Source organism: Panicum virgatum, chromosome 3N (genome assembly GCF_016808335.1).
Source record: "Panicum virgatum strain AP13 chromosome 3N, P.virgatum_v5, whole genome shotgun sequence".
Lineage (NCBI taxonomy): Eukaryota > Viridiplantae > Streptophyta > Magnoliopsida > Poales > Poaceae > Panicum > Panicum virgatum.
In genome coordinates, this window is record NC_053147.1 from 37,238,800 (window position 1) to 37,265,290 (window position 26,491).

At 45.8% G+C, this 26,491-nt stretch overlaps 2 protein-coding genes across 5 annotated transcripts; both read right to left on the bottom strand.

The window, feature by feature from the left end:
• Window positions 1-1,890: 1,890 nt before the first annotated feature.
• On the bottom strand, window positions 1,891-20,338 carry LOC120665877 (rho GDP-dissociation inhibitor 1-like). 4 transcript variants are annotated; one of them, XM_039945578.1, is made up of 9 exons: window positions 19,270-20,338; window positions 18,954-19,194; window positions 18,691-18,884; window positions 3,857-4,123; window positions 3,505-3,662; window positions 3,342-3,408; window positions 3,036-3,254; window positions 2,295-2,419; window positions 1,891-2,218 (listed from the first exon to the last, which is right to left on the bottom strand). In XM_039945578.1, exons 5-9 carry the CDS (start codon window positions 3,643-3,645, stop codon window positions 2,138-2,140), a joined length of 633 nt encoding a protein of 210 aa, XP_039801512.1. In that variant the 5' UTR covers window positions 3,646-3,662; window positions 3,857-4,123; window positions 18,691-18,884; window positions 18,954-19,194; window positions 19,270-20,338; the 3' UTR covers window positions 1,891-2,137. The 4 variants fall into 4 exon arrangements, with proteins under 4 accessions (XP_039801512.1, XP_039801514.1, XP_039801513.1 ...); XM_039945580.1 differs by lacking the exon at window positions 3,857-4,123 and having other exon boundaries at window positions 18,691-19,106; window positions 19,270-19,356; window positions 19,427-20,338; XM_039945579.1 differs by lacking the exon at window positions 3,857-4,123 and having other exon boundaries at window positions 18,954-19,091.
• A 524-nt stretch (window positions 20,339-20,862) lies between these two features.
• Window positions 20,863-26,134, bottom strand: LOC120665878 (protein NRT1/ PTR FAMILY 2.7-like). The gene is made up of 4 exons (XM_039945581.1): window positions 25,920-26,134; window positions 25,607-25,824; window positions 21,930-22,468; window positions 20,863-21,839 (listed from the first exon to the last, which is right to left on the bottom strand). The coding sequence occupies exons 1-4, from the start codon at window positions 26,089-26,091 to the stop codon at window positions 21,023-21,025; spliced, it is 1,746 nt and encodes a 581-aa protein (XP_039801515.1). The 5' UTR covers window positions 26,092-26,134; the 3' UTR covers window positions 20,863-21,022.
• Window positions 26,135-26,491: the final 357 nt, after the last annotated feature.

Here is a 26,491-nt window from a genome sequence, read left to right on the forward strand (position 1 = left end):
ACTCAACCACCTCGGTAAATTAGGCCCAGCCCGCTAGTCCAAAAGTCCAAGTTGCGAGCACACACATATATACAAGACTTTTGGGTTTCTCACACTCATTCCTCTCCTCCCTCTCCCTTAGCCTGTCAGCTGGTGACTGCGTGCGGGGATGGAGCCCGTGCTGGCGGCGGTGCAGCTTGGAGCGGCACGTGGTGCTGGAGCAGCGGGCAAAGCCCGCGGCGGCCTGGAGCGGTTTCCTAGAGCAGCAGGGCTGGAGCGGTGATCTAGAGCGATGACGCGTGTCGGCCAGGCAGCAGCGCCACTAGTGGCGGAGGGGTTTGGCTTGGCAGGCCCATCGATGGGGTCCTTACAGCAGCATCTTGATGCAAGCTGAGTTCGTGGCATGTTATGAGGCCATCGGGCAAGCTGTATGGCTTAAGGGCTTTTGTTCCCGGACTAAGAGTGGTGGACAACATAAGTAAACCACTGATATTGTACTGCAATAATAAGGCCCTAGTTTTCTATGCTAACAACAATAAATCAAGTGGCGCTGCCAAGCACATCGAGATTAAGTATTTTGTTGTGAAGGATAGAATCCAAGATCATACTATTGAGTTAGAGCATATCAGTACTAAAGAAATGCTCGCAGATCCACTAACGAAAGGCTTATCTCACAATAATTTTCATGAGCTTATTGCCGGCATGGGATTATTGGATAGCCTGTGATCTTGGAGATAAGAGGGTCATGAGTCAACCATCTCCCATTAGGATGAGTGGTTTATGCACTGTGGACAACTGTGTTACAATAGGATTGGTTTATTATTGTAATGCACTGTCTCCTTGCATAACTCTACATTAAGTATGGCATTAGTTATCGGCCTTTAGACCAAAGGGGAGAATGTTGGAATTTTTTGTGGTCAAAAACTCTGAAAATACAAAAAATAATAAAACAAGAAAAGAAGGATAAGAACTCCAAAAGGAGGCCCGTTTAGCACCCTGATCGGGGGCCCAACCAACCCATGGTTGTGACCCCAGGCCTCCCAGGGCCACTTTAAAAGGGGGGTCCCAGAACCTTTTGTTGTGAGGTGATGAAAACCTAGCAAAAGTAAACTTAGTACCCCCTACAGCCGCCCGATCTATGGCGGCGCTAGAGTCGCCTGAAGGTCACAGCCCCTCCGCCCCCCCTGCCGTCCCTGGGTCGTGCCGCTGGAGGCCGGAAGAACGCCGATACCCGCAGTGACCTTCGTCGAGCTCGACATCGCAGGGGACGACTCCAGCGAGTACTACTACTCCAACTCCGGCGAGAACAACTACTTCGCCTACTTCGCCAACCAAGATGACCGGAGGATCTGCTACGTCTGAGATGGCACTTCTCCCTGGTCTAGATCTAAACCTCTTATATATTTTAAGGGTTGTGCTTACTTGATTAGATGTAGATCCTGTATAAGTTAAGTTCTAAGTGAAGTTTAATTCCTACAATGAATGCCAACTGCCAAATGTTTAATTACCTTAAAAGTAGACCTGGTAGCTATCACTGCTAGCTTGTCTATAAAACATGCATTAGCTGGCATGTTATTCTTTCAAACCATTATTCAGCATAAGAAATGGCTTGCAATGTGGATTTGTAGTATTAGCACCTAATGCACTAAAACTTGTTGTGCCGCAGCAGCAGCAGCCACATAGGAAAGATGGCAAGTGCAAAAATATCATCACATGCAAGCAAAATCCTTGAGCTTATTGATAGGAAGGCCAGGTTACTGTGAATGCAGAAAGTAGCTATACTCTTTATCTATCAAATTCATTCATATTATAAGCAGCAAAATGTTCTGAAACTTTAGTGATAACCCCATGACTAGAGGATAAGGAAATATATGCAGAAGAATCGATGAATGAGTAAAGGAAGTCTGTGTGTTTGAGGTTAAGAACGAAGCTCATCGATCAGTACGTAAATATATCTGAATATATATATCCACACAGTATTGATTATAGGATGTGAACAAATAATATTATGTGACAAACATCATGGTCAATTGACGAACTCCAAACAAATTAGCCGGCTGTGAGTGAATCATATTCTAGAAGCGATAGCACATCTTCTGCTTGGCTTAGCTATTAGCTCTAACATATTTCAACAAGACGGCTTCTTGCTACATCCACATCATTGGGTTCCCGGCCACTCCTTCCTAATCTCAAAGTAGTAACTCATCTCCAAGTAGCACTTGCCATCATCATCAACAAACTACAAGGGCATACGATATGATTGCTGAGTGATCACCTTAAAGCATCATTTGTAAAACTTGACAAAATATAGTTACCTTTAGTTTAGCAGAATAGGAACCTCTTGCAAACATTCCAGCAGGGGTGGTCTCTTCTTCACCCTCATAGACGTAGGGCTCTAGCTGGGGACTGAATGTCCCCAACATCATCTTCTGGTTCTCCACTGCAATAAAATGAAAAATGTCAGCAATTTCAAACGGAGGTTAGTAGCTAGAAAGAATGTGAAGGATAAAGCCATACTCCTATGTCAATGGTCATATTGTCTTGTACTCATGTTATTGTTTTTCGTTGTATAAGCAATGCAATGAGTGATATATCATGCAGCATGAGCCTTACTACCTTAATGTTTAGTAGATCACATTAATTTAAGTAGAGTTGAATTGTTTTTTGTTTCTAGTAGTAATATATGCATCAGATTATCAGCTTTCTATCTGAACTGATGACAAAATAATGCAAATCCAGGAAGAACTTCCAACCATGAGCCATAGTAAAATAGAAAGTAGTATTTAAATTTCACTGATGTCGCAAATTACTTTGTGACTGTAAGTAAATCTTGAACTAGAGAAAGAGCAGTTTTTTTCCATTCATTCTCTGTCCCTCTGAGAGAGAGAGAGAGTTCATTATTAGTGGTTTTAATGAAGTAGAAGATGGGATTGAAACATTCATTTCGATGAACAACATTGAACAGAGTACTAGCTAGTGAGATGACAGCAGATCAAATCAAATTGAGTTGATGCATGAGTAATAGTAATGCATTGAGGCATTTGTGGTGTCCATACCTCTTACTCCAGTCTTCCAGACAGTGTTCGTGTACTTGAGGCCCGACACAATGTTGTTAGACACGATGAAGGAGAATCGAAAGCTGTAGGGGCTGCCATCCTTGAGGGCAAACGCGTAGCTCTTGTCATCAGCCTGAAATGGGATTGGCAGGACCAGATCCGGCCGGCCCGGTGACAAGATGGTCAGGTTCAGAACCTTCACCTCTGGCTCCGCAGTTTCTGCATGAAAAGTTAATTGTTCCTTTGCTCAAGGTACGGTTGGACATATGTTTGATTCCATATTTAACGTCAAGAGGTTACAATCACCTCCAAGCTGTTCTGTGTTAACTTGCCCAAGGAGTTGCTCCTTCCACCTCCTCAGGCTCTCATCATCCTATACAAACATGAAGATCAAAATTTTATAATTGCTAAGAACAGAGATGAACATATATATCAGCACTCATGAGGCAATGTGCACCATTTAATATACCTTGTCGAGCTCGAGCTGCTCCTTTAGGGGAACCTGGGGTCCAAGCACGACAATGCGCTTGTTACCATCTTCATCCTCTTCTTCCTCCTCAATGTTGTTCTTGTCGTGCTTCTCCTCTTTCTCTTTCTCCTTGTCGTCCATAGCACGTGCTTGCGCTCCTGACGCGGTCGATGGGAAAGACCGTGGTGAGTTAATGGACCAATGCCAATGAACAAGAAGATGAGAGAATACTCGAAGATTGGGAGCGTGTGTGTTTCACTAAGTTTTGTATGTCTACTGCATAGGACAATTGGTGGTTCAAGGGGCGTTTGGAGTGGTGGAGGTAGGAAGGGAGGAAAGTTCCATGGCTTACTAGAGAGCAGCCCGGGCAGCCGCAAGAGGGGCAACAGGTGTGCGCATCACCAGTTCTCGCGTAAGCGTCCCCACCGGGGGCCCTGAGAGCCGGCCATTGTATCGCTTTGCTGGTTGCACCTTGGAATGGTGGTTTCTATGGTAGCACGGTTTTTCCGTTACCTTTCTTTCTTACCTTCAGTGTCCCTTGAATATTTCCTTGTACTTCTATATGTTCCCATGCAGTCTTGGCTCAAAACTAATGCATGCATGCTGCACTAGCTCTTTCCTTGATTAGGAAAAAAGATGATTATTGGGTGATAATTGCATGCATGTAGCTTATTTCGGATAAATCTCATAAAATGTCAACGTCACTATGTATTAACCCTCTCATGAAGCATCTCCTTTCCAACCATTCGGATCATTAAGTTTCTTTTTTTTTCAAAGGGCAGGCTGCCGAGGAGCATCATTGAGTTTCTAATGATGATATTTCTGAAACAAGGCAGATAATAGACATATTTCAAAATTGTTTAACATGTACTAGCTTATTTTATGTTGTATACATAATAGCAAAATATGTATTGTGTGTACAAATCTATATGTTATATGATTATGTAGTAACTTGTTTTGTATAGCACACATTATCTCAATAAATTTCCTAAATTAAAGAAAATTTCATGATTCATAGGATTCACAAGGTTATGGGCCACCACGCTAAGCCCACACAAATTATTTGTCGTAATGGTGGGACGCACCAGAATGGGCCAAGCCCACTCCATTCAACATTGTGGCGTGACATATGCAATATTGTAATATGTATGTTGAACACCATATGCATTCAAGTGTTTTAAAAACATATTCAATACAATTTATGGAATCGTAGTTCTAAATTTCTAAGTTTAAATTGTTCACTATTTTTCAAGAATTTATACAAAATAAATAATAAATTTTATGGAAATAAAATATTTTCCACATAGATTTTTTGATAAAAATAAAAATACAAACTTTCAAATTGGATTGCATTTTGGCAAACTAATTCTAAGACAAAGTAATTAATATATTGACTTATATGGAATAAGAGAATATCGTGCCTAAGTTTTAATTCCACCATAGCCTAAACACTAATACCTGCGAAACCCTCTAGTCTGCTGCAACGGGCACGTTGCCTATGATTCTTTCCTCTAGTGGTGGGTGTCCATTTACAGAGTGGTTTGTGAAGCCCTAGATCTATACGGTTGCGATTGGTTCTCTGCAAGCTATTGTCACTATGTAAGAACTGCCCCCTGTAGTGACGAACACAAAGGTGACGTGTCTTTGTCACGCATCACACATATACGAAAGGTGACGAGCACAGATCAAGCGCGTCACCTTTTACTCCTCTAAAGGCACCTGATAGAGGAACCTGACAAAAAGTGGCCCGTCACCTTTGACAGAGCAAAGGTGACGCGGCTCATAAAGCCTATCACCTATATTATAGGTGACGAGCAATATACGGAGCCCGTCACCTGTAATCAAGTCTTAGGCTACGGGCCTTGCCCATGTAAGCATAAGCGACGACCTTTCATGATGACCGTCACTATTAAAGGACATATAGGTGACGGGTCCAATTGATGCCCGTCACAATTGATCTTGACCTAGTATTTCCCTCTGGCAGCCGCCACTCGAGCAGCCAGTTGCCAATAGGCAGCGACTGCGGGTGGCGGCGGCCATTTTGGGCCATTTTGAGGTCATGCAAGGTTAGAGCTCCAAATTGTTCCCCTCTCCCTTCTCTTTTCTTCCCCATTCCCTCTCCTTCCACTCCTCCCCTCCTCTTCAATTTATTGCTGAAAATCTTGTGTTTTTGCGGATGTAGATGGAGGATAAAAGTCTGATGGGCCTTCCTAGTTATTGTTGTCTTCAGTACTTGAGAGGTTTGAAGTCTTTCATGGAGATTACGAGAGCCGACATGGAAGCGAGGTCTAAAACAACAATCTACTGGAAGGGATTGCAGAAATGATAAGAAATACTCTGACTTTGAAGTAGTATATGTGCATTTGATCATTTGTGAATTTCTACCAAATTACACTTGTTGGAATAAGCATGGAGAGGAAGGGCCTAACGAAAGGGGGAAATGGATCGCTGATCATTAAGAAGGGCCCAACCGTAGGAAGGCAACGGTGATGATGGTCAAGCTTATGATGATATCACTGAGGAGTGCATTTTGGAGTGCAATGATGACCAGTTTGATGTGTTGGTCGACAATGTTGAAGACATGATCCGTGATGTAAGGGGAGAAGAAGTTGAAATGATGGAAGCTGAGCTATGTAAATATATGCAATTTGTTGAAGATTTAAAAAAACCTTTTTATCCCCATTGTGAGAAGTACTCGTGGGTAACCGGGGACCTGAAGCTTCTGCAACTAAAGGCTGCTCATGGTTGGACGGATAAGAGTTTCAAAGCATTGCTTCTTCTCCCGAAGGATATGCTACAGAGGGAAACTTGCTCCCGGATACTGTATATGAGGCCAAGCAGATTGTGCGTCCAGTGGGATTAAAAATTGAAAAAATTCATGCATGCTATCATAATTGTGTCCTATTTCATGGAGGGAATGATGATCTAAACCGTTGCCCTGAATGTGGAAACAATGAGGTAAAAGCGATGAAATAATGGTGGTGATGATGGAGAGGACATCAATCAGGAGAGGAAGAAGGGGACTCCTATGAAAGTTGCATGATACTTTCCTCTGATTTTCAGACTGCAGTGGATGTTTGCAAATAAGAAGGAGGCAAAGTTGTTGCATTGGCACGAGGAGGGTTGTAATAAAGACACAATGCTATGTCACCCTGCAGATTGTGCTCAATGGAGATATATTGATAACACATATGGCTGGTTCGATGATGATCCTAGGAATATTAAGTTTGCTCTGAGCACAGATGGAATGAATCCCTATGGAAACATGAGTACCTCACATAGCACGTACCATGTTCTATTGTCAATCATGAATCTCCCACCATGGCTATTCAATAAACGCAAGTATATCATTTGTCAACATTAGTCTCTGAACTGAAACAACCTGGTTAGAATTGGTGTGTTCCTCTGACCCCTCATAGATGATCTCCAGCATCTTTGGAAAGGTGTGGTCGTTAGGGATGCTATCGTCAAGGACCGCTTCACTTTACATGCTATGTTGATGACTACCATCAGAGATAATCCAGCTCATCGCAATTTGTCCGGGCAGAGCAAAAGGAAGGGTCATGGTTGCTCCCACTGCTTCTCAGAGACATGTTCCTAGTGGCTGCAGAACTCGAACAAATTTGCATACATGGGCCACAGGCGATCGCTGTCGAGGAGTCACCCGTACAGAAGCATGGACAAACAGTTTGATGGTACAAGGGAATCACGAACTCCTCCACCATATCTATCAGGGAGTGATGTGTACAGCCAGCTTAAGGATATCCCTCCAGATCTTGGCAAGAAGAAATAGGAGTTCCTGAAGATGATGAAGAGATCTAGAATAAGAAATCCATACTATGGGAGTTAGAGTATTGGCACATCTTAGCAGTCTGACATTCAATTGATACCATGCGTTTAAAGAAAAACCTTTGTGAGAGCCTTGCCGGCACAATGATTAACACAAAGGGTAAAGGAAAGGATCATGAGAATGCCAAAGCTGATCTGGAAGAGATGGGCATTCGTCTTGAACTTTACATCCAAGAAGCGGAAAATAAAAAAGACCTTCCTGTAGGCACCACCACAATGTCCGAAAAGGAGAAGAAAGAATTATGCAAATTCTTGCATAGCGCAAAATTTTCCTTGGGATATGGTTCCAACTTTACTAGGCTTGTCAACATGAAAGAACAAAAGCTTAATTTCGACATGATGAAGTCTCATGACTGTCACATGCTTATGAAGTCATTACTACTTGTAGCAATCAGGAATGTACTTCCTGTGAAGGTTTGTGAGACTGTCATTAGCCTCTTCTTCTTCAATGCCATAAAGCAATTGGTCATTGATGTTGAACCACTACCAGCTCTAGAGAGACGGTTACAGGAGACACTTTGTCTGATGGAGGCCTTCTTCCCTCTGACATTCTTGGATATTATGGTTCACCTCACGATTTGCCTTGTAAAGGAGGTACACTAGCTTGCCCCCTCTTACCTCCACCTGATGTTTCCTTACGAGAGATACATGGATATCCTGAAGTCACTTGTAAATAGTCATACATATCTTGAAGGAAACATCATTAGCTGATATAGGATCAAGGAGGTTGTTGAATGGTCAATGAGTTACTTGGATTGAGATAACCCAATTGGAATGCTGCATTCGAGACACAAAGGGAGGTTGGATGGGATTGGGACTCAGGGGAAGAAGACCACGAATCCGGAATGGAAATCGTACGATCAAGACATTTTTCTTGTCCTAGAACACATGGAGATGTTGGAGTCATATGTACTCGAGCACAAACAACTTTTAGTGCAGCAAAATCCTGAAAGAGGTGATGCTTGGGTTTTTTTTTTGAGAAGGAAAATGTATTGATCTTACCGCATTATACCGGTTCTTTTACAACAGGACCCCAAAAAAAGGAAAATTACAAAGAAGTCCAAAGCTCCTATTCATCTTCCTCGAAGCCTTCAGAGATCCGTTCGTCACCGCCACCGAAGCCGCTTCCCAATCGTCGTCGGGCACCAGAGCCAATCTCCACAAGGTGGAGGCCGCAGAGGAGGGCTTACTTCTAGGCGAATCAGCCGAGTACACTGCCTCCTAGGCACATCGGCCAACTCCCGTACCCACGACGCATCCTTCGATTCCACCGCTGGCAACCTGAGCAAAGCTCAGATTTTCACCAAAGATCATCTTCCTCGAGATTAACAGGGTCAACAACATCATCACCTGAAGAAGACGACAATGTGCCGGCCCTCGAACTCCTGGACAGGTCTCCCCAGTCTCTCCGTTGACGTCGGAGTAGATTGCCATCGGAGAATGGAAGAGGCTGGGAGAAATTATTCCGCTGCGCCGCCGTCGCTTCCGCATCGCCGGCGTCACCAGGAAAAGCAAGCCGTAGAGGAGCCGCAGAGGCTTGGGTTGCCAAGAAGCACATGAAAGAGTTCAACGATTGGTTCAAAGACTGTGTGAAAGCAAGCGACGTATCGACTAATGAGATTAGGATGCTAGCTGTAGACCCTATATTCACTGTGACAACATATCAAGCTTATGATATCAATGGATACACATTTTACACAGTAAAGCAGGACCTGAAAAGCATCTACCAGAATAGTGGGGTCTGCATTGATGCTTATGATAACAACATGCAAAAGGCCCCATACTATGGTCAAATAGTGGAGATTTGGGAGATCAAGTACCTTGGATTCAAGGTTGCCCTATTCAAATGTCACTGGTTTCAAGGGTCACAGGAGTGACACGTGACAAGAATGAGTTTGTCAGCATTGATCTTCGCAACATTGGGTACGAAATAGAACCATTTGTTCTAGCAAAAGATGTGCTACAAGTTTTTTATGTGTCTGATACAATGAGGAAAACATGATATATTGTCCTTCTTGGCAAGTGAAGGATTGTTGGGGTGCAAAATGAAGTGGATGAGGAAGAGTTTGATCAGTTTGTACACATCAATGCAAATTCCATACAAGGAAAAGTCGAGTGGCATATGATCCATTACGAATTGTCCACTAAAAGAAGATCTACTCTCGCTGCTCAATATCATCTTCAATTTTGTTAGCCACAGGCCGAGCCTCCTTGATAAACTCCTCGAACTGCTCATTAGAGCAGTCGGAGGGCAGTCCCCCAGCCAGCAGCTGCAAGTTGGTCCCGCCATACCAAGACATGAGGAGGCTAGGGTAGTCACAACATAAGATTTGGTGGTCTCCATCACGTACGTAGTGAATTTCTGAGGATCTCCTTGCGAATGCTGTAACAAAGTTCTTTGCTCCTTAGATTCGCCAATGACTGGATCCACCATATCAGCAATGATCATCGCTGCATCCTTGAACTCCTGAAGTTCAGCCGATGAGGATTGGATCTGCTTCACGGAGTCCACCATTTGGCGATCGGCGTCTTTCAGCTTCTTTTCCAAGTCTTGATTAGCATATGTGTACGATACTGTTGACGGTCTAATTCGACACTTGGAGCTTGGAGTTCTTCCTAGGAGCTTGGAGCTTGGAGTTCTTCCTAGGAGCTTCGAGCTTGGAGTTCTTCCTAGGAACTTAGGCAGCATAGGAGGTCAAGGAGAAATAGGGAGAGAGTGAGGAGAAGCCGGGGGAAGTGCCGGGCCTATCGGCACTCTTCTCCGCTTGTACCTCGACAGATGTTTATCAATCTGTAAGTTCTCAGTCTGTATGTGTTCATGACTATCTCAGTTTCATAATTTACATTTCAAGTTCATGTTAGTAGTTTCATGTTGTTTACTAGATTGAGTGTCCACTAGTATATAGTAGTTATCTCTAGACTAAGACTCCTGATAGAGACAAATGTTCTTGGCCGAGACTCGAGTTAGTAAACGATAGTGTAGGCGTGGTGCCTAGACTAGACAGTACCATTCTATTGTTGTGCCTCCCACGGTTTGTAGAGGTAGACAGCAGGTGGTGATAGCCCTGTTTAGTGCCATCGTAATCCTCCATGTTCGGTTGCATGATAGAAGCCTATGTCGGAACTTCTGGTTTGACCAGGCGAAGCTGGCGCTTGACGTTTACAGCTGATTCTTAGTCTGATCTTACCTTGATTCTGAGTAGTCCTCTCTACCCATTGATCCTACCAGTGTTGTGTCCTTGGATGAGCCTGATCCTTAGATATCGTACTCATGTTCCCTTGGATTCGATAACCCTTGGGATACTCTGAGGTGAAAGCTATAGCGGTATCCGTACGCTTGCAGATTCTTTTGTGAGGTTCTGTTACCCAAGACTGCTTTCTGGAGTCATTGATATTAAACTAGTAGTGACGCTAGTAAGTGCCAACAAGCTTTCTGGCGCCGTTGCCGGGGAACAGCAGCTATTTTATCTTCGGACTCAGCTCGTCCTCGTATCTTTTTTCATTTTCCATGATTCTAGCCCTACCCCCGTTACCCATGGAGAAGCTATCCTTCAAAAGCCTCTCTATCCTAAGGGATGTATTCACCATCCTTTTTAATTTTCTTTCTGCTATCTTTACCCCTGCTACCACTGAGCATCCTTCTATCCACAACCTTTCTGCTCCTAAGGGCAAGTTCTCTGAGCCATCATCACCTACCTCATCTGGCTATGAACTCGACCCTTGCTTTATAGCCATGGTTCGAAAGTGACCCTTCTTTGGAAAAAATTAGTGAAGATCCCTATGACCATTTGCAAGAATTCAAGGAACTATGTTCGGGCCTGGTAGTCCTAGGCATGACAAAGGAAGCCTTGTGATGGAAATTGTTTCCCTTCTCTCTTATAGAGAGGGCGGAGCAATGGCACACCTACACGATAGGGAGTCTGAGCGGAGATTGGGAAGAACTTTGAGATGACTTTTGTTACTCATTCTCCCTCGCCGAACACCTAGACTCCCTACCAATTGACATCCTTGACTTTGAGCAATTAGAGAAGGAGTCCATAGGTGAAGCATGGGCTAGATTCTTACACCTTTTAGCATCTAGCCCAGACTTGTATATACACGAGGATATATCATTGAATATATTTTATTCGGGTTTAGACATGGAATCTGCCCTAGAGCTTGGCATTGCCGCCGGAGGATGGTTTGCATGTGTAGATCCAATGGAAGAAAGAGAGATCTTAGATAGCCTCTTAAAAAACTCTTTCTTTCCTACCGCCCATAGTGAACCCCGTTAGGAGGAATCCATGTCGAGCCACCAGAGTTTCTCAACACATGGATCTGAGCTTTCATCCTTCACATTCTCATATTCATCTATTGAGCCCTCTCCTGAACCACGAACACTGAAAGAAGAAGAAATTCAACCCTTCGGAGTTCTCTTTCTGATTTGAGGATGATCATTCAAGAAACATCAAAAACACCTCGAATCATTCTAGGCACGAAGGGCCTACAGAATCGTTGTGTCTTTTTGAGACCTTCGATGGATTTCCCCACCATACACCCGCAATGCATTGGTCGAAGGAGGCAATGCGAATTTCTGAAGCAATTCAGATTAGCCCAACCTCCACAACCATCCCTTGTTCTATGAGGGGAAATACCGTTGATGCTCTTTATGATCCTGCTGCTGGGGTTTGCATCATACCCAAGTATCTAATGGATACTCATATGGGTAATGTTGGCGGTTGATATCGATGATTTTCACCGCCAATGCTCCGCCTGATTTCATAAAACATAGGATGTAATCATGCCATAATTATAAAATCTAATGAGTTCCACAAGTTTTGGTGTATATTTGGTTTCGGGAACAACATATCCAAAATTGAGCCAAAACGGACAATGTTTAGACCGGAAGGCCTGAGCTCGACCGACCGGCATATCAACTGTGGAATTTCGGCATGAAACTTTACGAGAGTGATCCTGAGGTAAAATCCAAGTCAATCAAACAGGAACCAACTAAGAATTTACAAGTTATGATTGGAAGGCTTGAGTCCTGAAGTATGAGGAAGACATGAGCCCACAATCGAAGAAATTGATCGTGTCAAGCTCGGGACCACCCTCAGGGACAAGATGTAATAATAACGAATGCAACGGTGCAGCGGCAGATCGAGACGAGCTAGTGCCAAGCCGCCCGGCCTAGGTGAGGCCGGCCGGCCCAATAACTACCGTTGTTGGAACTACACAACCACTACCAACTTCAGGAGAAGATCAGGAGCGTCAAAGAAGAGGCGGTGGGAAATTGACGGCACCCCTAGGCCAGCCGGCCCCACATGTTAATGAAACACTGCCAAACATTATGTGGAAATCAAGCATAACCGACTTACCTGTTTACAATTGATGCCAAGCTCAGAACCTACTTCAGGACCCTATAAAAGGAGCCTCACTCCCTCAATTACAACACACCCCACTTGGAGCAAGAAGAATCTCAAGTTTAGTAGCCTCCTAGTTTGGAATAGGGAGAGTGTGAGGTGAGAGCTTTGGCGGGAGCCGGGCTAAAGGGGCGGAGTCGAGTTCTCTTGACCTTACCCAACTTTTGTTGCCATCTCAGGGGAATATATCTTTTCGAGTAAGTTCCTCATTTATCTTCAGAGTCTCCCTAGTTTTTCTTTTTACTTAAGTTACTTGTTTAGTTACTTTATTTGATCTACGGAATCTTGAGTCTACGTAAGTAGCAAGTTCTACTTATCTGAGGTTTTTTTCTGCCATTGTACACAGTAGGAGTAAATAGCTTGATAGTTGTAGGCGTGGTGCCTAGGCTTGGTTAGCTATCTCAGGTTGTGATCCACCCCATGGTACCACAGTGGTAGGTGCCAAGTGGCGACAGCCTTGTCCGTCCCTCGTAATCCACCACATTCAGGTGCTTTCATAGCAATAGTTGTCGACTGTCATTGGACTCCCTTCTCACCCCATTCTAAGTCCTTCTCTGAGACCGCCGAAGCAGATCAAGTTAGTAGTCTGGCAGGATAGCATAGTATTAGGTACTCTATCTGGAGTTAAGCCCTCTACCCTCGTACCTCTTCCTCCTTGGCGGGTCTGGCTGAATCGTTCTAGACCGCTAGTCAAAGCTTAAGATTCCTTGGATTTGATATCCTAGGTATACTCTCTGGTGAAAGCTACAATAGGTCTTTGTGCACTTGCGGAGTAATTCGTATTAGGTTAAGGAGTACCAACAGGCAACAAGCCTCTGACCCTGGCCGACAAATACTTTAGAAATCTCTCAAGACTCTTCTTTGAATGTCGGGGGATTGCAAGGGACGTGCCTGTTACCATAGACAAAATCGAGGTGCATTTAGATTTCCATGTCTACGACATCCTCGATTTTGATCTTCTCCTAGGCTGCCCGCTAGAAAAACTTCTGGCATCTCATGGGAGCCTAGGTGAAATGCTAAGGGAAAACGCTTCTGCCACTGCTACTCCGTGCTTAGAAAATTCTTTGGCAAAGCTACTTCCCGAGCAAAACCCGTTTGAGAAGATGATGCATACATCTCCATTCGTATCATCCGAGCCTGTTCTCTTGGAAGTTGCAAAATCTTCTGAAGAGTGCAACTTGGAAGATACCCTTCACTTTTGTGAAGATGAACGATCATCATTATCCTCGATCGAGTTTGGGCCTCCTTCCTCTGGCCTAGAGTATGTTGTTCTCAACGATGATCTTTCCACGATGCATCTCTTGAGATGGAGAACCAACAGGCCATGGAGTATGAGGCGCCGACTCTGAAGTCCAAAGAGAATGATTCCACACATGAGCATAGGAACTTCAGTTTTGAAATACCACAAGAACCATGCTCATTCAATACTACTGTATAGTCAGGCATGCTTAGTGCCCCACGCACACATGAGAAATGCAATCACCTCAAGGTCTTTCCTTGCAAAATCTTCAGGATGGTGGTTGTAGATGCATCTGTTTATCGTAAACATTGCAGATTTCGTGTTGCACTGTGGCACTAACCTTGTAACTAGCTTCAACAATTGGTGGTGAAACAATGACACATCACCAATGATAGCTGCAAGATCTCCCATGGTCAAGCTTACGACTATAAATAAAGCACTATCGGGAGATAACCCGGATTAGCTATTATTTCCCTATTTGATAAAAGGCAAGAGCATGTTCTAGAATATAGCTTTCCTTCGGGTATTTTTGGTCACTAACCATTCCAGGTGGAGATCAAAGAGAACGACGGACAAGCGACGCCTACGGAAATGTAAGCTACACTGACCACAACACCATGGTACGTCTGGGTGAGGAAACAGCTACAAAAGGAGACTTGAACTCCACACACTTGAGTTTTGTTGCCCAGCAATGTAAACTCCAAGTGTGGGGGAGACATATGAGTATCCCAAGTAAGTTCCCTCATACCAATTCTTATCATCATGGTTTGGGAATAGTGTTAGCTCTTGCATCTTGCTATCTATATAAAAAAAGTCCTGCTTTCGACATTAAACAAAGCCCTCCTGGGAGGTCGCCTGAGGATCGCCAGGTACATGCTCATGCTTATTTCTCTTCGATTAAAGCTCAATCATGCTTCGTGTAAACCTTTATCTGTTCTTGTATGCTTTGGTTTGAATGTGTCTTGTAAAACACAATCATAGGCCTTTCAAATTAAGCATGGTGCTTAGGTTAGAATGCCCTCTTCAATTAAACAAGACATGGAGTTAAGTATGATTAATGAACCTAGAGTTAATACTCTTATAAATATTGATTGTATATGCATGGACTAACCCTTGCAGGAAATTCATTAATTCCAAGAGGGAGAGTCGATGAGCCGAATTCAAAGGGTAAGGTAAGTCAAGGCACCTGATTCGTGTTGCAAAACATCGTCATGTTGGTGCAACTTGAATTGAGCCTTGATTGAGTAAGCATCAAGGTGAGAGTAAATTTTAGCCGCAATAAACTGTTGGCTCACCGGTGTTAATGCTGGTAGAGTCCCTTCGATTTTACGTTTTGTCTTTTCTTTGTCCATGATTTGATAAGAACGTTGAAGACAAGTGTGGGGGAGATTCCCGTGACGTTCCATACCTACACAATGCGATCACATCCGACGTCACGTGCGCGTCTCGCTTCGTACTCCGAGTTTGCACAGTCCCACTCATTTTCTCCCTTCATGCTTTAAACATGATATAAATTCCAAATTTAAAAATTGCTTAAAACATGACAATTTTTAAGTGGGGTTCTTCATCTTGTTAAACAACTACATATTTTTTATTCTCTGCTAAACCTGAGTTTGTGAACCATATCATAAGAACCCCGAACTGTTTAAATTGCCGGCTTTTGTGATATGATCTGATTTTAAGTTAATTAACATGTTTTGTTTGTGAGTTTGGGAATTTATTTTAAAAATTGAAAAATAATTCATGGCCCTACCAGAGCCATATGATGAGCCAAATGAAATAAACCATACCCATATGCACCTTGCCATCACTATGAGCTCTATCAAATTTTGAGACCTTTGAGTGATATGCTGAGTTTACTTCTCTGATTCAGTTCTTGTGCACAAGTGTTTAGTCATTCCGCAAAATAAATGCTCTGAAATCTTAGACTGATAATCTCTCTTCATCTAAAACAAAAGAGAGAGGAAAGATGACATGCCAAAGAAGCATGATCCACAGTGAGCGAGAGAGAAGATGGCATGCCAAAGTAGCACAACCCAAAAAAAGGAGAAAAGATAGCATGCCAAAGAAGCATGACCAAAAAAAAAGTGAAAAGATGGTGTGCCAAAGAAGCACAACCAAAAAAAAAAGGAGAGAGAATCAGTCAAGATAAGGAGTCGTCACCACCTTGTGCACCAGTCTGATCAGGTAGTAAACATAAGCATTATTTCTCTACGGATCCAATCTTTGATCTTGCAACAGGAGTGATGCAAGTGTGTGCCTTCATACTCCCTACCAAGCTCCACCTCAGCCATTTGACAAGTAGGGAAGAAAGGGCAAGTTCTGGTGAGGATACACATTTGAGTGACATTGAGAGATCCAATAAAAAGGGTAAGGCCATGAATAATTTTATTTTGTGCAAAACTTCAAAAAATCCCAAACTTGCAGCAAAATATGGAAGGTGCTTGGATCTGGTTGTTCCAATCATCAACATTCCAAAACAGTGAGGAAGAAATTCAAAGGTTCACAGGCGAAGGCAAGGTAACGAGTAACTTTTATGCAGCTTGTCTTATCAAGAAAAGGTCTTCTCTACCTTAGTTCTAACCTTTACTCGAGACGAACAAAGGGCTAAGTGTGGGGGATCTTGTTGACGGTCTAATTCAACCCGTTTTGACCGTCAACTCCAGCAAGAAAACCATGCATAAATGGGGAATAAATGGTAGCATTTGCCGTGTGAAGGCCCTGTATTTGCTGTGTGAAGGCTCTGTAGCTTCACTAAGTCGGTTCCTAGTGCCTTCTCTGCTGCATTTGCCGTGTGAAGGCCCTGTAGCTCCTCCCTATAAATATGAGAGGGGGGCTAGAATAGGACACACACACATTTCACACCCCTTCTCTCATCCTTCACTTGGAGTTTGGAGTTCTTCCTCGGAGCCTGCCTAGCAGCCTAGGAGGTCAAAGAGAAATAGGAAGAGAGTGAGGAGAAGCCGGGGGAAGTGCCAAGCCTGTCGGCACTCTCCTCCGCTTGTACCTCGACAGATGCAATATCGAACTGTAAGTTCTCAGTCTGTAAGTGTTCATGACTATCTCAGTTTCATTATTTACATTTCAAGTTCATGTTAGTAGTTTCACGCTGTTTACTGGATTGAGTGTCTACTAGTTATAGTAGTTATCCCTAGTCTAAGACTCCTGATAGAGACGGATGTTCTTGGCCGAGACTAGATTTAGTAACCGATAGTGAGGCATGGTGCCTAGACTAAACTTTACCACTCGATTATTGTACCTCCCACAGTTTTTAGAGGTAGCCTGCAGGTGATGACAGCCCTGTTTAGTGCCATCGTAATCCTCCACGTTCGGTTGCATGATAGAAGCCTATGTCAGAACTATAGATATCCATTCGGGCCGCCCGGGCCTGCCCTAGCCCGTTCACCTCTAGGCCGTGCCTGGCCCGGCCCTATTCCTAAGCGGGCCATGCTGGGTCAGCCCATGGGCTGCGCCAATGGCCCACACACGGGCCCACGGGATTGTTTCGTGCCGGGCCAGCCGGCGGAGCCCGGCCTACTTATCGGGCTCGGGCCCCCCGCGGCCCACGATGGGGCGCTGGTACTCGGCCGCGGCGGACCTGCCACCATGCGCCGCCACCATGCGCCGTTGCCGGATCTGCTACCGGGGAGGTCGGATCCGGGCCCTCCACCATGCGCCGCCACCGGGGAGGTCCATGCGCCGCCACTATCCGCCACCGCCATCGCTGGAGGTGGCCTCGGCGCGGCTCCAGGCCGCTCGGCCACTACCGTGTCCGCCTCGGGGCGGCTCAAGGCCGCTCCACCGCCGCCGCCGCTAGGTGAGAGAGAGAGGAGTGTGAGAGGGAGAGAGATGAGTGGTGGGCGGGGGTGGCAGCTGGCCAGGCGGGTTCGAGGGAGGCTTGGGGTGCTGCCGGCCTGTCGCCTGTGCGGACGGTGCTGTGCGGGCGGGGTGACGGGGTCGCTAGGGTTTGTTGGGGGGAGTTGGCGCTGGGTCATGGGTGGAGTCTGGAGTGGGGGCATTCCGGTGGGCTGGGCTATGCCTGTGCGCCTGTGCATATTTGGAGTTAGCGGGCCGCCTTCGGGCCGGCCTGCTAACTCCGTGCTAGGCCGTGCCCGCCCACGGGCGGGGGTTACAGCCCAAGCCCAGGCACGGTTGGGACCAGGCCGGGCCGTGCTTGGGCCGGGCCAAAATCATCGTGCTTGGGCCGGGCCTATGGGCTTCGGGCTGCATGGCCATCTATAGTCAGAACTTCTGATTTGACCAGGCGAAGCCGGTGCCCGACGTTTACAGCTGATTCTTAGTCTGATCTTATCTAATTCTGGGTAGTCTTCTCTACCCATTGATCTTACCGGTGCTGTGTCCTTGGATAAGCCTGAACCTTAGATATCGTACTCACGTTCTCTTGGATTTGATAACCCTTTGAATACTCTGAGGTGAAAGCTATAGCGGTATCCGTACGCTTGCGGATTCTTTCGTGAGGTTCTGTAACCCAAGGCTACTTTCTGGTGATGTTGCTATTAAACTAGTAGTGACGCTAGGCAGTGCCAACAGATACACATCAAGTTAGTAAGGTAATTCTCCTTAGCTTCTAGCTAGGCCTTCAGCCCTGCGTCAAGATGCACAAGCTCAACGACTACTTTCAATTACAAAACTACTCGAGCTAAGCAATGGAGTCAAAGGATACAACAAACATACCTTTCTGCAACTAATGAACTTATTTTTGGTGCCCCGGAGCTTTTGGAGCTCTCGAACATGTTGCTCCTGGATTTTCTTTAGCTCTTCCTCATGTCGATCCTTCAGCTCCCGGACCACCCTGGCATGCTCATCCGCGGAAATAGCCATCACAGACTTAAGCTGCTTAAACTTTTCTTTGGACTTTGCCACAAGTTCTTGCACAACAATTCAAGCTGTCAGCAATAATAACCATGTCCAAAAACAGAAAGCAAGAAACCACTCACATTGGTCAATTAATACATGCGGCAGAAGCGATCTTTCATCTTCACCAACCCCGCCTCCGACAGCATGGGATCGTCGGCTAGGTCCGGCTTAATGCTACTAGTCACTGATCCATGCTGATGTGCCTGGTCTTCCTCATCCTGGACAAAGGTGGCCTCAGGAAGATCAAAACAAGATGAGGGGTCAGTGGTCCGCACTCCTTCAGCAACTACTATGACGGTTATCCCTATCGCAGCGGAAGATCTGAAGGATCATTGATAGGAAACATCAACAGATGACGATTCAGTTAAAGGACCCGATACAACAAGACAATCTCACCTACAGTGAACATCGCTTTACGGCCGAAATTGGAACAACCTTTGGGAGCCTCAGGACGCTAGCCGCCTTAGTAGCATCATCCCCGTGCTGGAAGAAGCGAAACATCTAGAAACAAGAGGTTGTGAATGATAACCACGCAATCAGAATGGGTACTTACCTTCCCGACTTCTTTTGGTCCCTGCCCGTGGCGAGATGACTGGAAGTCCTCTTCCTCTTTGGGGGAGGAGAAGCCCCTCCATCACCACAAGGCCTCGCAACCTTCTCAGTAGACCTCTTGCCCGGCTCACATGTCAAAACAGTACCAACACAAGAGCCACACTCTACTGCAAGCAAGCTCGAGTACTTAGATGGTACACACGGGTGGACTCTACATGAGGAGGGTGACTCTGATACAAATCGACTTGTTCCTACACACTAGAGGGCGGAAATCAGAAAAGAACACAAAAAGGTCGAGACAAAGCACTCGGACTCAAGCAAAGAACTCAATGGATCTGGAGGCCTCTTGGCACAAAACAAGTCGGGGATTATGGGAAGAGCTCGAACGCCAAGTAGGGCTCTTTTCCCGCCGTCGCGGTGAGGCCGCGTGCACAGGATCTTCCCGGAGCTTGCGTCGGCAGTTGTGTGCCGGCGGCAGCACGCAGAAGGTCCCCAGAGCTCGCGCGGGGCCTCGCGACCCCGGACGCTGGAGGACCTGCGGCCGGGCGCTAGAGGACTTCGCGACCCAACTCGATCAGACGCTGGAGGACCCCGAACGCAACTCGGCAGAGGCACCAAGGAGAGGCGGCGCAGCGGAAGGGGCGTGGAGGCCGGACAGCGGCACTCCAGCGGATGGAGGCGGCGCGGCGGAGGGGGCGCGAAGGCCGGACGGCAGCGCTCCGGTGGATGGGGGCGGCGCTGCAGAGGAGGCATGGAGGGGGCTCTCCAGCGTGGAGTGGGCGGTGCAGCAGAGGGAGTGCAAAGGGGGCGCGCTGGCCGGGAGGGGCGACGCGGCGGAGGGGGCGGATGGCAGCGCTCCGGCGGGTAGGGGCAGGAACCGAGGGGCAGGAGGCGGTATGGGGCGGGATACCGACCTGATGGCTCAGCATCTTTGCTAAGCGAAGCTACCGAGATAGCTGATAGGATAGCTAACGAGTATGTTTACAGAGTTTGTTCGATACAATTTTTGAAGATATTTTTTTTATTAATCAAACCAAAATAGCTAGCCTATTGGAGATGCTCTTAGTTCTTGTAGGCGGTTGCTCGGCATTCTCGTTCTCACATCTAAAGTTGCTAAGGTGATCCCGTTATGGTTCTTAAGCCTCGCTCAATTCTGATAGGCGGTAGTTCGAAGCAGGATCCCCTGATTTTGTTGAAAACACCAAGTAACTTTCAAGTGAGGCTGTGTGTGCCGTGCACATCTTCAGTTCTTTCTTGGAGCGTTGGTCGGTCTATCGCTGTCCACACCATGAACTCGTGAACTCCACGTATTACCATTGTTTCAAAAAGAGATTGGGGTTACGCTTCGCGTTGGAAAAAGCAAACCGAACCGAAAAATCATAAACGCTCAAAATTGCATGCATGTATTGAATTCCGATCCATATGGCTACAAGCAGCTAGTAAAAAGAACAATATTTTATTCGTCATACTGCCTGTTATTCTTTTTTTTTAGGAGCATACTGCCTGTTATTCGAAAGAGTAGCAAACAAAGCAATACAATTCTCCAAGCAAATGAAGCTTGCACCAAGCCTTCATTTTCCTGGATCGCCCTCGTCGATCACATACGACTCTTGTACAAGCTCACACAGACCAGGAAATACCCAAAGTTGACCGCCGCCATAACTGCCACGGCCCAGTACACGTTGTCTAGCCTCCCCTGGTTTATGTTCCCGGGCAGCCACGCGGTGACCCGCCTCACCACGTCCACGAACACCGTGCTGAGGTAGAACCCCATCGCAATAAGAAGCGGCGCCATGGCCGTCGCGGTGCTCCGCAGCGTCTTGGGGAACTCCTGGTAGTAGAACGCCATGTTCCCGGGGAAGTGCAGGGCCTCCCCGACGCCCACGACGCCTAGCGGGATGATCAGCCACAGCACGGACATGGGTGTCACCCACCCGGGCGCCTCCTCGGCGCCGTGGTGCGCGCGCACGATGCGCAGCCGCTGGCGCTCCACCAGCGCCGCGGCCACCACGCCCGCGAGGTTCACGACGTGCCCCATCCCGACACGCTGCAGCGGCGTCGGGAGCGCGCCCGTGGCCCTAAGCCAGAGCGGGAACAGGGCGCGCTCGAGGACCGGCGTGGCGGCGATGAAAGCGGCGAGCGAGCTGACGGTGATTGACCCTGCTGGGATCTTGAACCTCGGGCCGAGGGACCGGTCCATGGCAAGGGCCTGCAGGATGGCCAGCCCGATCATCACGCCGATGGACACGCTTATGAGGATGCCCGACGACCACAGCGGCAGCACGCCGAGGAGGGACTTGAGGTCCTCGACTTGCTGCACCGTGCACAGTCGCCAGCGGCTAGGTCGATGGCCGCCACCTGGTGAATCTGGCGGACCTTCGCTGGCCGTGATCAATGCAGCACGGTTCAGAAATCTGCAAGGTCACGGAAGACTCACGAACATGCATCATGACCCAAGTAAATCAGACGTTTCAATCACTTGAATGCAAGAACACGCAACGCACCCGAGCCTCTTAGTCGGGGCACCGTCACTGCCAGAGTCCACGACGGTTCCATCGCCAAGGTAATATTGCGCTCGTCCGGCAACATCGACGCGGGCCTTGCGCACGGCGGCCACCACGACGCGCGCGAACTCGGTGTACGGGCTTCCATTGGGCGCGGGCATCCTGTAGTAGCGCACACCAAGTACCAGCATGACCAGGCTTGCCACCGCAGAGCCGAGGCAGACGCTGAAGCCGAGGACCCAGGAGACTCCGTCCTGGAGGTAGACGATGACCGTCTCGCCGACGATGAAGGAGGCGTAGAGGAAGACGAAGTACCAGTTGAAGAAGGTGTCCTGGTCGCGCGCGCTGCCGAACTGGTCCGCGCCCAATGTCGCCACGTTGAACCGCGTCCCACCAGTGCCGATGGCCAGCAGACACACCGCGGCGTAGAGCACGGTGAGCTGCCCAGGAGTCCCATGCTGGCACGCGGCGGACGGCCAGGTGCAATGCGGCGGACGCAGCGATGGCAGCGCCGCGGTGAGCGTGAGCAGAACGAATGCCTGGGCAATAATAGCATAGTCTTCACATCAGTTTTTTTCAGGAGACACAAGGGGTATATATTTTCCCCTACTGGGTATATATTAAAGAGTTCTGCTAATTATCTGTCAACAAATTTTCTGAAGAAAATCTGTAAAATTTTGGACCATTTGATCGCTTTAAGATTTGTGGAGTGTTTCTTTAGTTCAGTCTTCCTTCCGCACTGATTTGTTGGTTTTAACAGGTTTGGATATCCAAATTAGCTATCTTGTATCCAACCGAATCTCAGATATCTGACACTGCTCTTCATATAATCAAATCCAGAATTGACAAAAGATATTAAAAGTTCGTATCCGATATCTTAAAGGTATCCTAACATCTAAAATATGGCTTGAAAAAAAGTATTTGAGCCTCTCGGATCAATGGGACATTCGACAAAAATATCTAGACCATTTACCTAGAACTTTACAATCCTTGCAAATGTATCAAGCAGTACCACTAGTTATGACATGATAATTTTAGTAAAATTTAGTAATTTAGAGCATCTACAGCTGGGGTTCCCTAATAAATGATTTCCAATAACCAGCTAATGACGATGTTTCGATATCTTTTTTCATGGTTATAGGGGAATTACTTTTGTAGTTCCCCAATAATAAACTCATCCCATCCAACTATCATATTAGGAGTGCTCCAGCTCCCCCTCCATTTCGGGTGAATTATGATGGAATACTGGCTCATCTCAATAATTATGTGAAAAAAGAGAGAAAAAGGTATCTTCTAGAGCACTTGTTTAGTACCAACTCCCTCCCTAGTATAGTAATTGGATAGGGTAATTGGGATATGTTGGAATAGGATGGATTATTGGTTCATCTCATTAATTATTTGAAAAAAAGAAAGAAAAAATTATCTAGTGGAGCAATAATTCTGCACGAACTCCCTCCAATATTGTAATTGGATTGGGGATTTTGGATCTGTTCCATTAGCATGGATTACTGGCTCATCTCAGCAATTATTTGAAAATAGAAATAAAATGGTATCTACTGGAGCACTAATTTTGCACCAACTCCCTCCAACCCAACTTGTATTTTTGGTTCTTGAGGAATGTAATACCTACTGAACCAGAAAAATAGTAGAAAACAATAAGCTGTAGAGTAGCTTGGGATTTAAACAACACCATTTTTAGTTATGGACAAATTGATCCAAGAATTGAGGTTGCCTTATGTCATCGTTGAACACATATCTGAAAAGACTCTGGTCTATAATCTACGTGGAGGACTCATGGCGATAATGTAACTTTTATTTGATGAGATGATAAAGCCATATTATTGTGCCAAATTCCTATAAGTGTGGTTGAATCAGACACAGAACTTCCTTAGGACATGTGCTACACACAATTTAAATCCTATTTGGTGACTCATAAAACTAAAGCTTTCGGTCTGAAAATTAAAAAAAACTCCAAGCTGAGTTGAGTAATTTTTCAAACATATGTTTGAAAGATTGAAGACTGGGGTACTAAGACTATCACTTGTAACAAAGTACCTTAAGAAGTTAATATCATTCCTTTGGAAAATTATTAGTACTAGTAATAACACCCTATCATTTTCTGTAGTTTTCGTTTGAAAAATGAACGGTGGAAAAGTAGTTGTTAGTTGTCGGTGTCATAGCATCAATGCACCATTATCCTTGATGCAAAATATATAAAATTTATTTATGGAGTGATACTAACATGTTAATTATTTGTTGATTTCTTATATTATTAACATGAGAAATCAATAAATAACTAACATGAGAAAAGAAGGTCATGTTTGGATCCTCCATACTAATGTCCAGCTAACTAAAAAACTCGACCGGCAGGAAAAAGCCTCGCGGCATTGCACTAAGTAGAAACCTCAACCAAGCTGACTGACAAAACCCCTAATCCAAGCTGGCCGACAAAACCCCTGAATCCTGGCTTCACTCTATGGGGCTGCACCGCAACCTAGGCCGATCACGACCCGCTGCCACTGTGTTAGGGACCACCGCAACTACTCATGGTTAGGAGGGTCCGAATCAACCACAAGTGCCACAGGCCAAGGCCCCGCCACTATTTTTTGAGTTGCCAGCCAGGAGGTTCTTTAGCTGCCACCAGGATTCCAAGCCTGGTTGATGTCTTCCTCAACTGGAAAGCTTACCACTACAATACAAGGGTGTTAGCTAGCTACATTTTGCTATTAGGGATCCAAATAGGTCAGTTAATGAACCAGTTAATGATATCCCAGCTAATTGACTTATTATTACCATAGAATTATTAGCTGGTTGAACCCAGCTAATCTCAGCTAATAAGACCATATTACCCCGAACTCAAATGTTAACTTTCCCAACATAAGGGTAGCATGGTCTATTAATATTAATAATTAGCAATTAGTTGGTGGATTCAAATTAAACACACCCACATAATAGCTAGTTAGCTAATGTTTAGCTATCTGAAAGAGACTATTATCAATTACCTAGCTAATCATTAGTTGGGGAGGATGGTAAAAACGGGCCTAAACCAAGGGACATATGAATATCAGACAAAAAGCACAAATGTAACTGAGATGCTACTGGACACTAGTACACGAAGCCATTTTATTTGTTTGGTGATCTCTAAAGATGCAGTTTATAAATATCTAGGCCGCATAGGACAGATATAAGTTTCACTGAAAGAAAATGTTTCTTGCTGCAGAGATAAGAATGCTAAAACTGAAAGCAAATGAAAGAAAATGTTCCTTGCTGCAGCTAGAAGAACGTTAAAACAATGAGGTCATTCTCTGAGTGGCTGATTTTACTTTTACAAAGAAGACATGTGCATTTGTCCCAAGCTCATCGCCAATCAGAAAATCCCCGCGAGAATCGTGAATAAAGTTCTACTACCTTATTATCGACAATCATAGTATAACTAGTCCTTGTCCCACGTGAAGACACATTCCAATCAGCTAGGAAAGAGATATTGGCCAATCACCAAGAAACGACGACAACACATTAAAGGCCAGTCATCTATCAAATCAAGAAATTAAAGTAGGTCATTTGACTTCTAGGGACACGCAGTTGCTTGGTATTTACGAGTGAAGTGTGTACAGTACCTACCAGTAGCAAATTATGCTTATTATGCAGAAGCAGGAAGCATGTATACACCCACGCACCAGGACGTTTATAGCTGTGCCGGCGAGGATGACGGGGAAGCAGCCGAAGTAGGAGTCAGAGACGACGGCACCGGCGACGGGCACCAGGTTGAGGGAGCCGCGGACGATGTTGGCGATCTGCGCCGCGTCGATGCTCTCCACGTTGTACTCCTTGAGCAGGTACACCAGCAGGTTGCTGCTTGTCCCGTTGATGGCCAACCCCAGCCCCAGCATGCTCCCTTGTTCCATTCATACGTGCAAGCAGCCAAGCACAAATACTCATGAAAGACAGAGAGATCAGAAGGAGAAAGGGAGGTGATCAAATTATATGCACCTGCAATAAACGGGAGGGTGATCCATCCTCCCTTCATTCTGCCTTGTCTTTCCTGCGGCTCCTGGTCGACGGGCTTGAGCTGAGAACCAGGCGAGCTCTCCATCTCCATCTCCATCTCCAGCTCCGCGCTCTCTCGCCAGATTGGGCTCAGTACACACTTCACAGGGACCATGGGTATGGTTTGTATACATTGTCAGCCGTGTATATATATAGACATGTGGAAATAAAGTCATGCGGGACCGATAGCAACATGCTCGAGCCTTAAAATTCATTCGTTGTGTTCGAAGTAGGTGCGCGAAACTTATATGGTTTGGTACTAGCTGTTGACAGCCAATTCTGGCAGTTCAGAGGCCGGCCGGTCTGACCGGTCGGACCGACCGGTCAGACCGGTCTGCCCAGTTGTAATCCGAGTAGGCTTCGTTTTATTTTGAAAATTCTTGTATAAACCGACTTGGGGAGGAGTACGACTTCCCCAGCCTATAAATATAAAGGCTAAGGTCGATTGAGGTATTCCCAATCGAATCAAATCAAAATATCGCATTACTTTTTATCTCTCAAACCCTAGTCTTTTC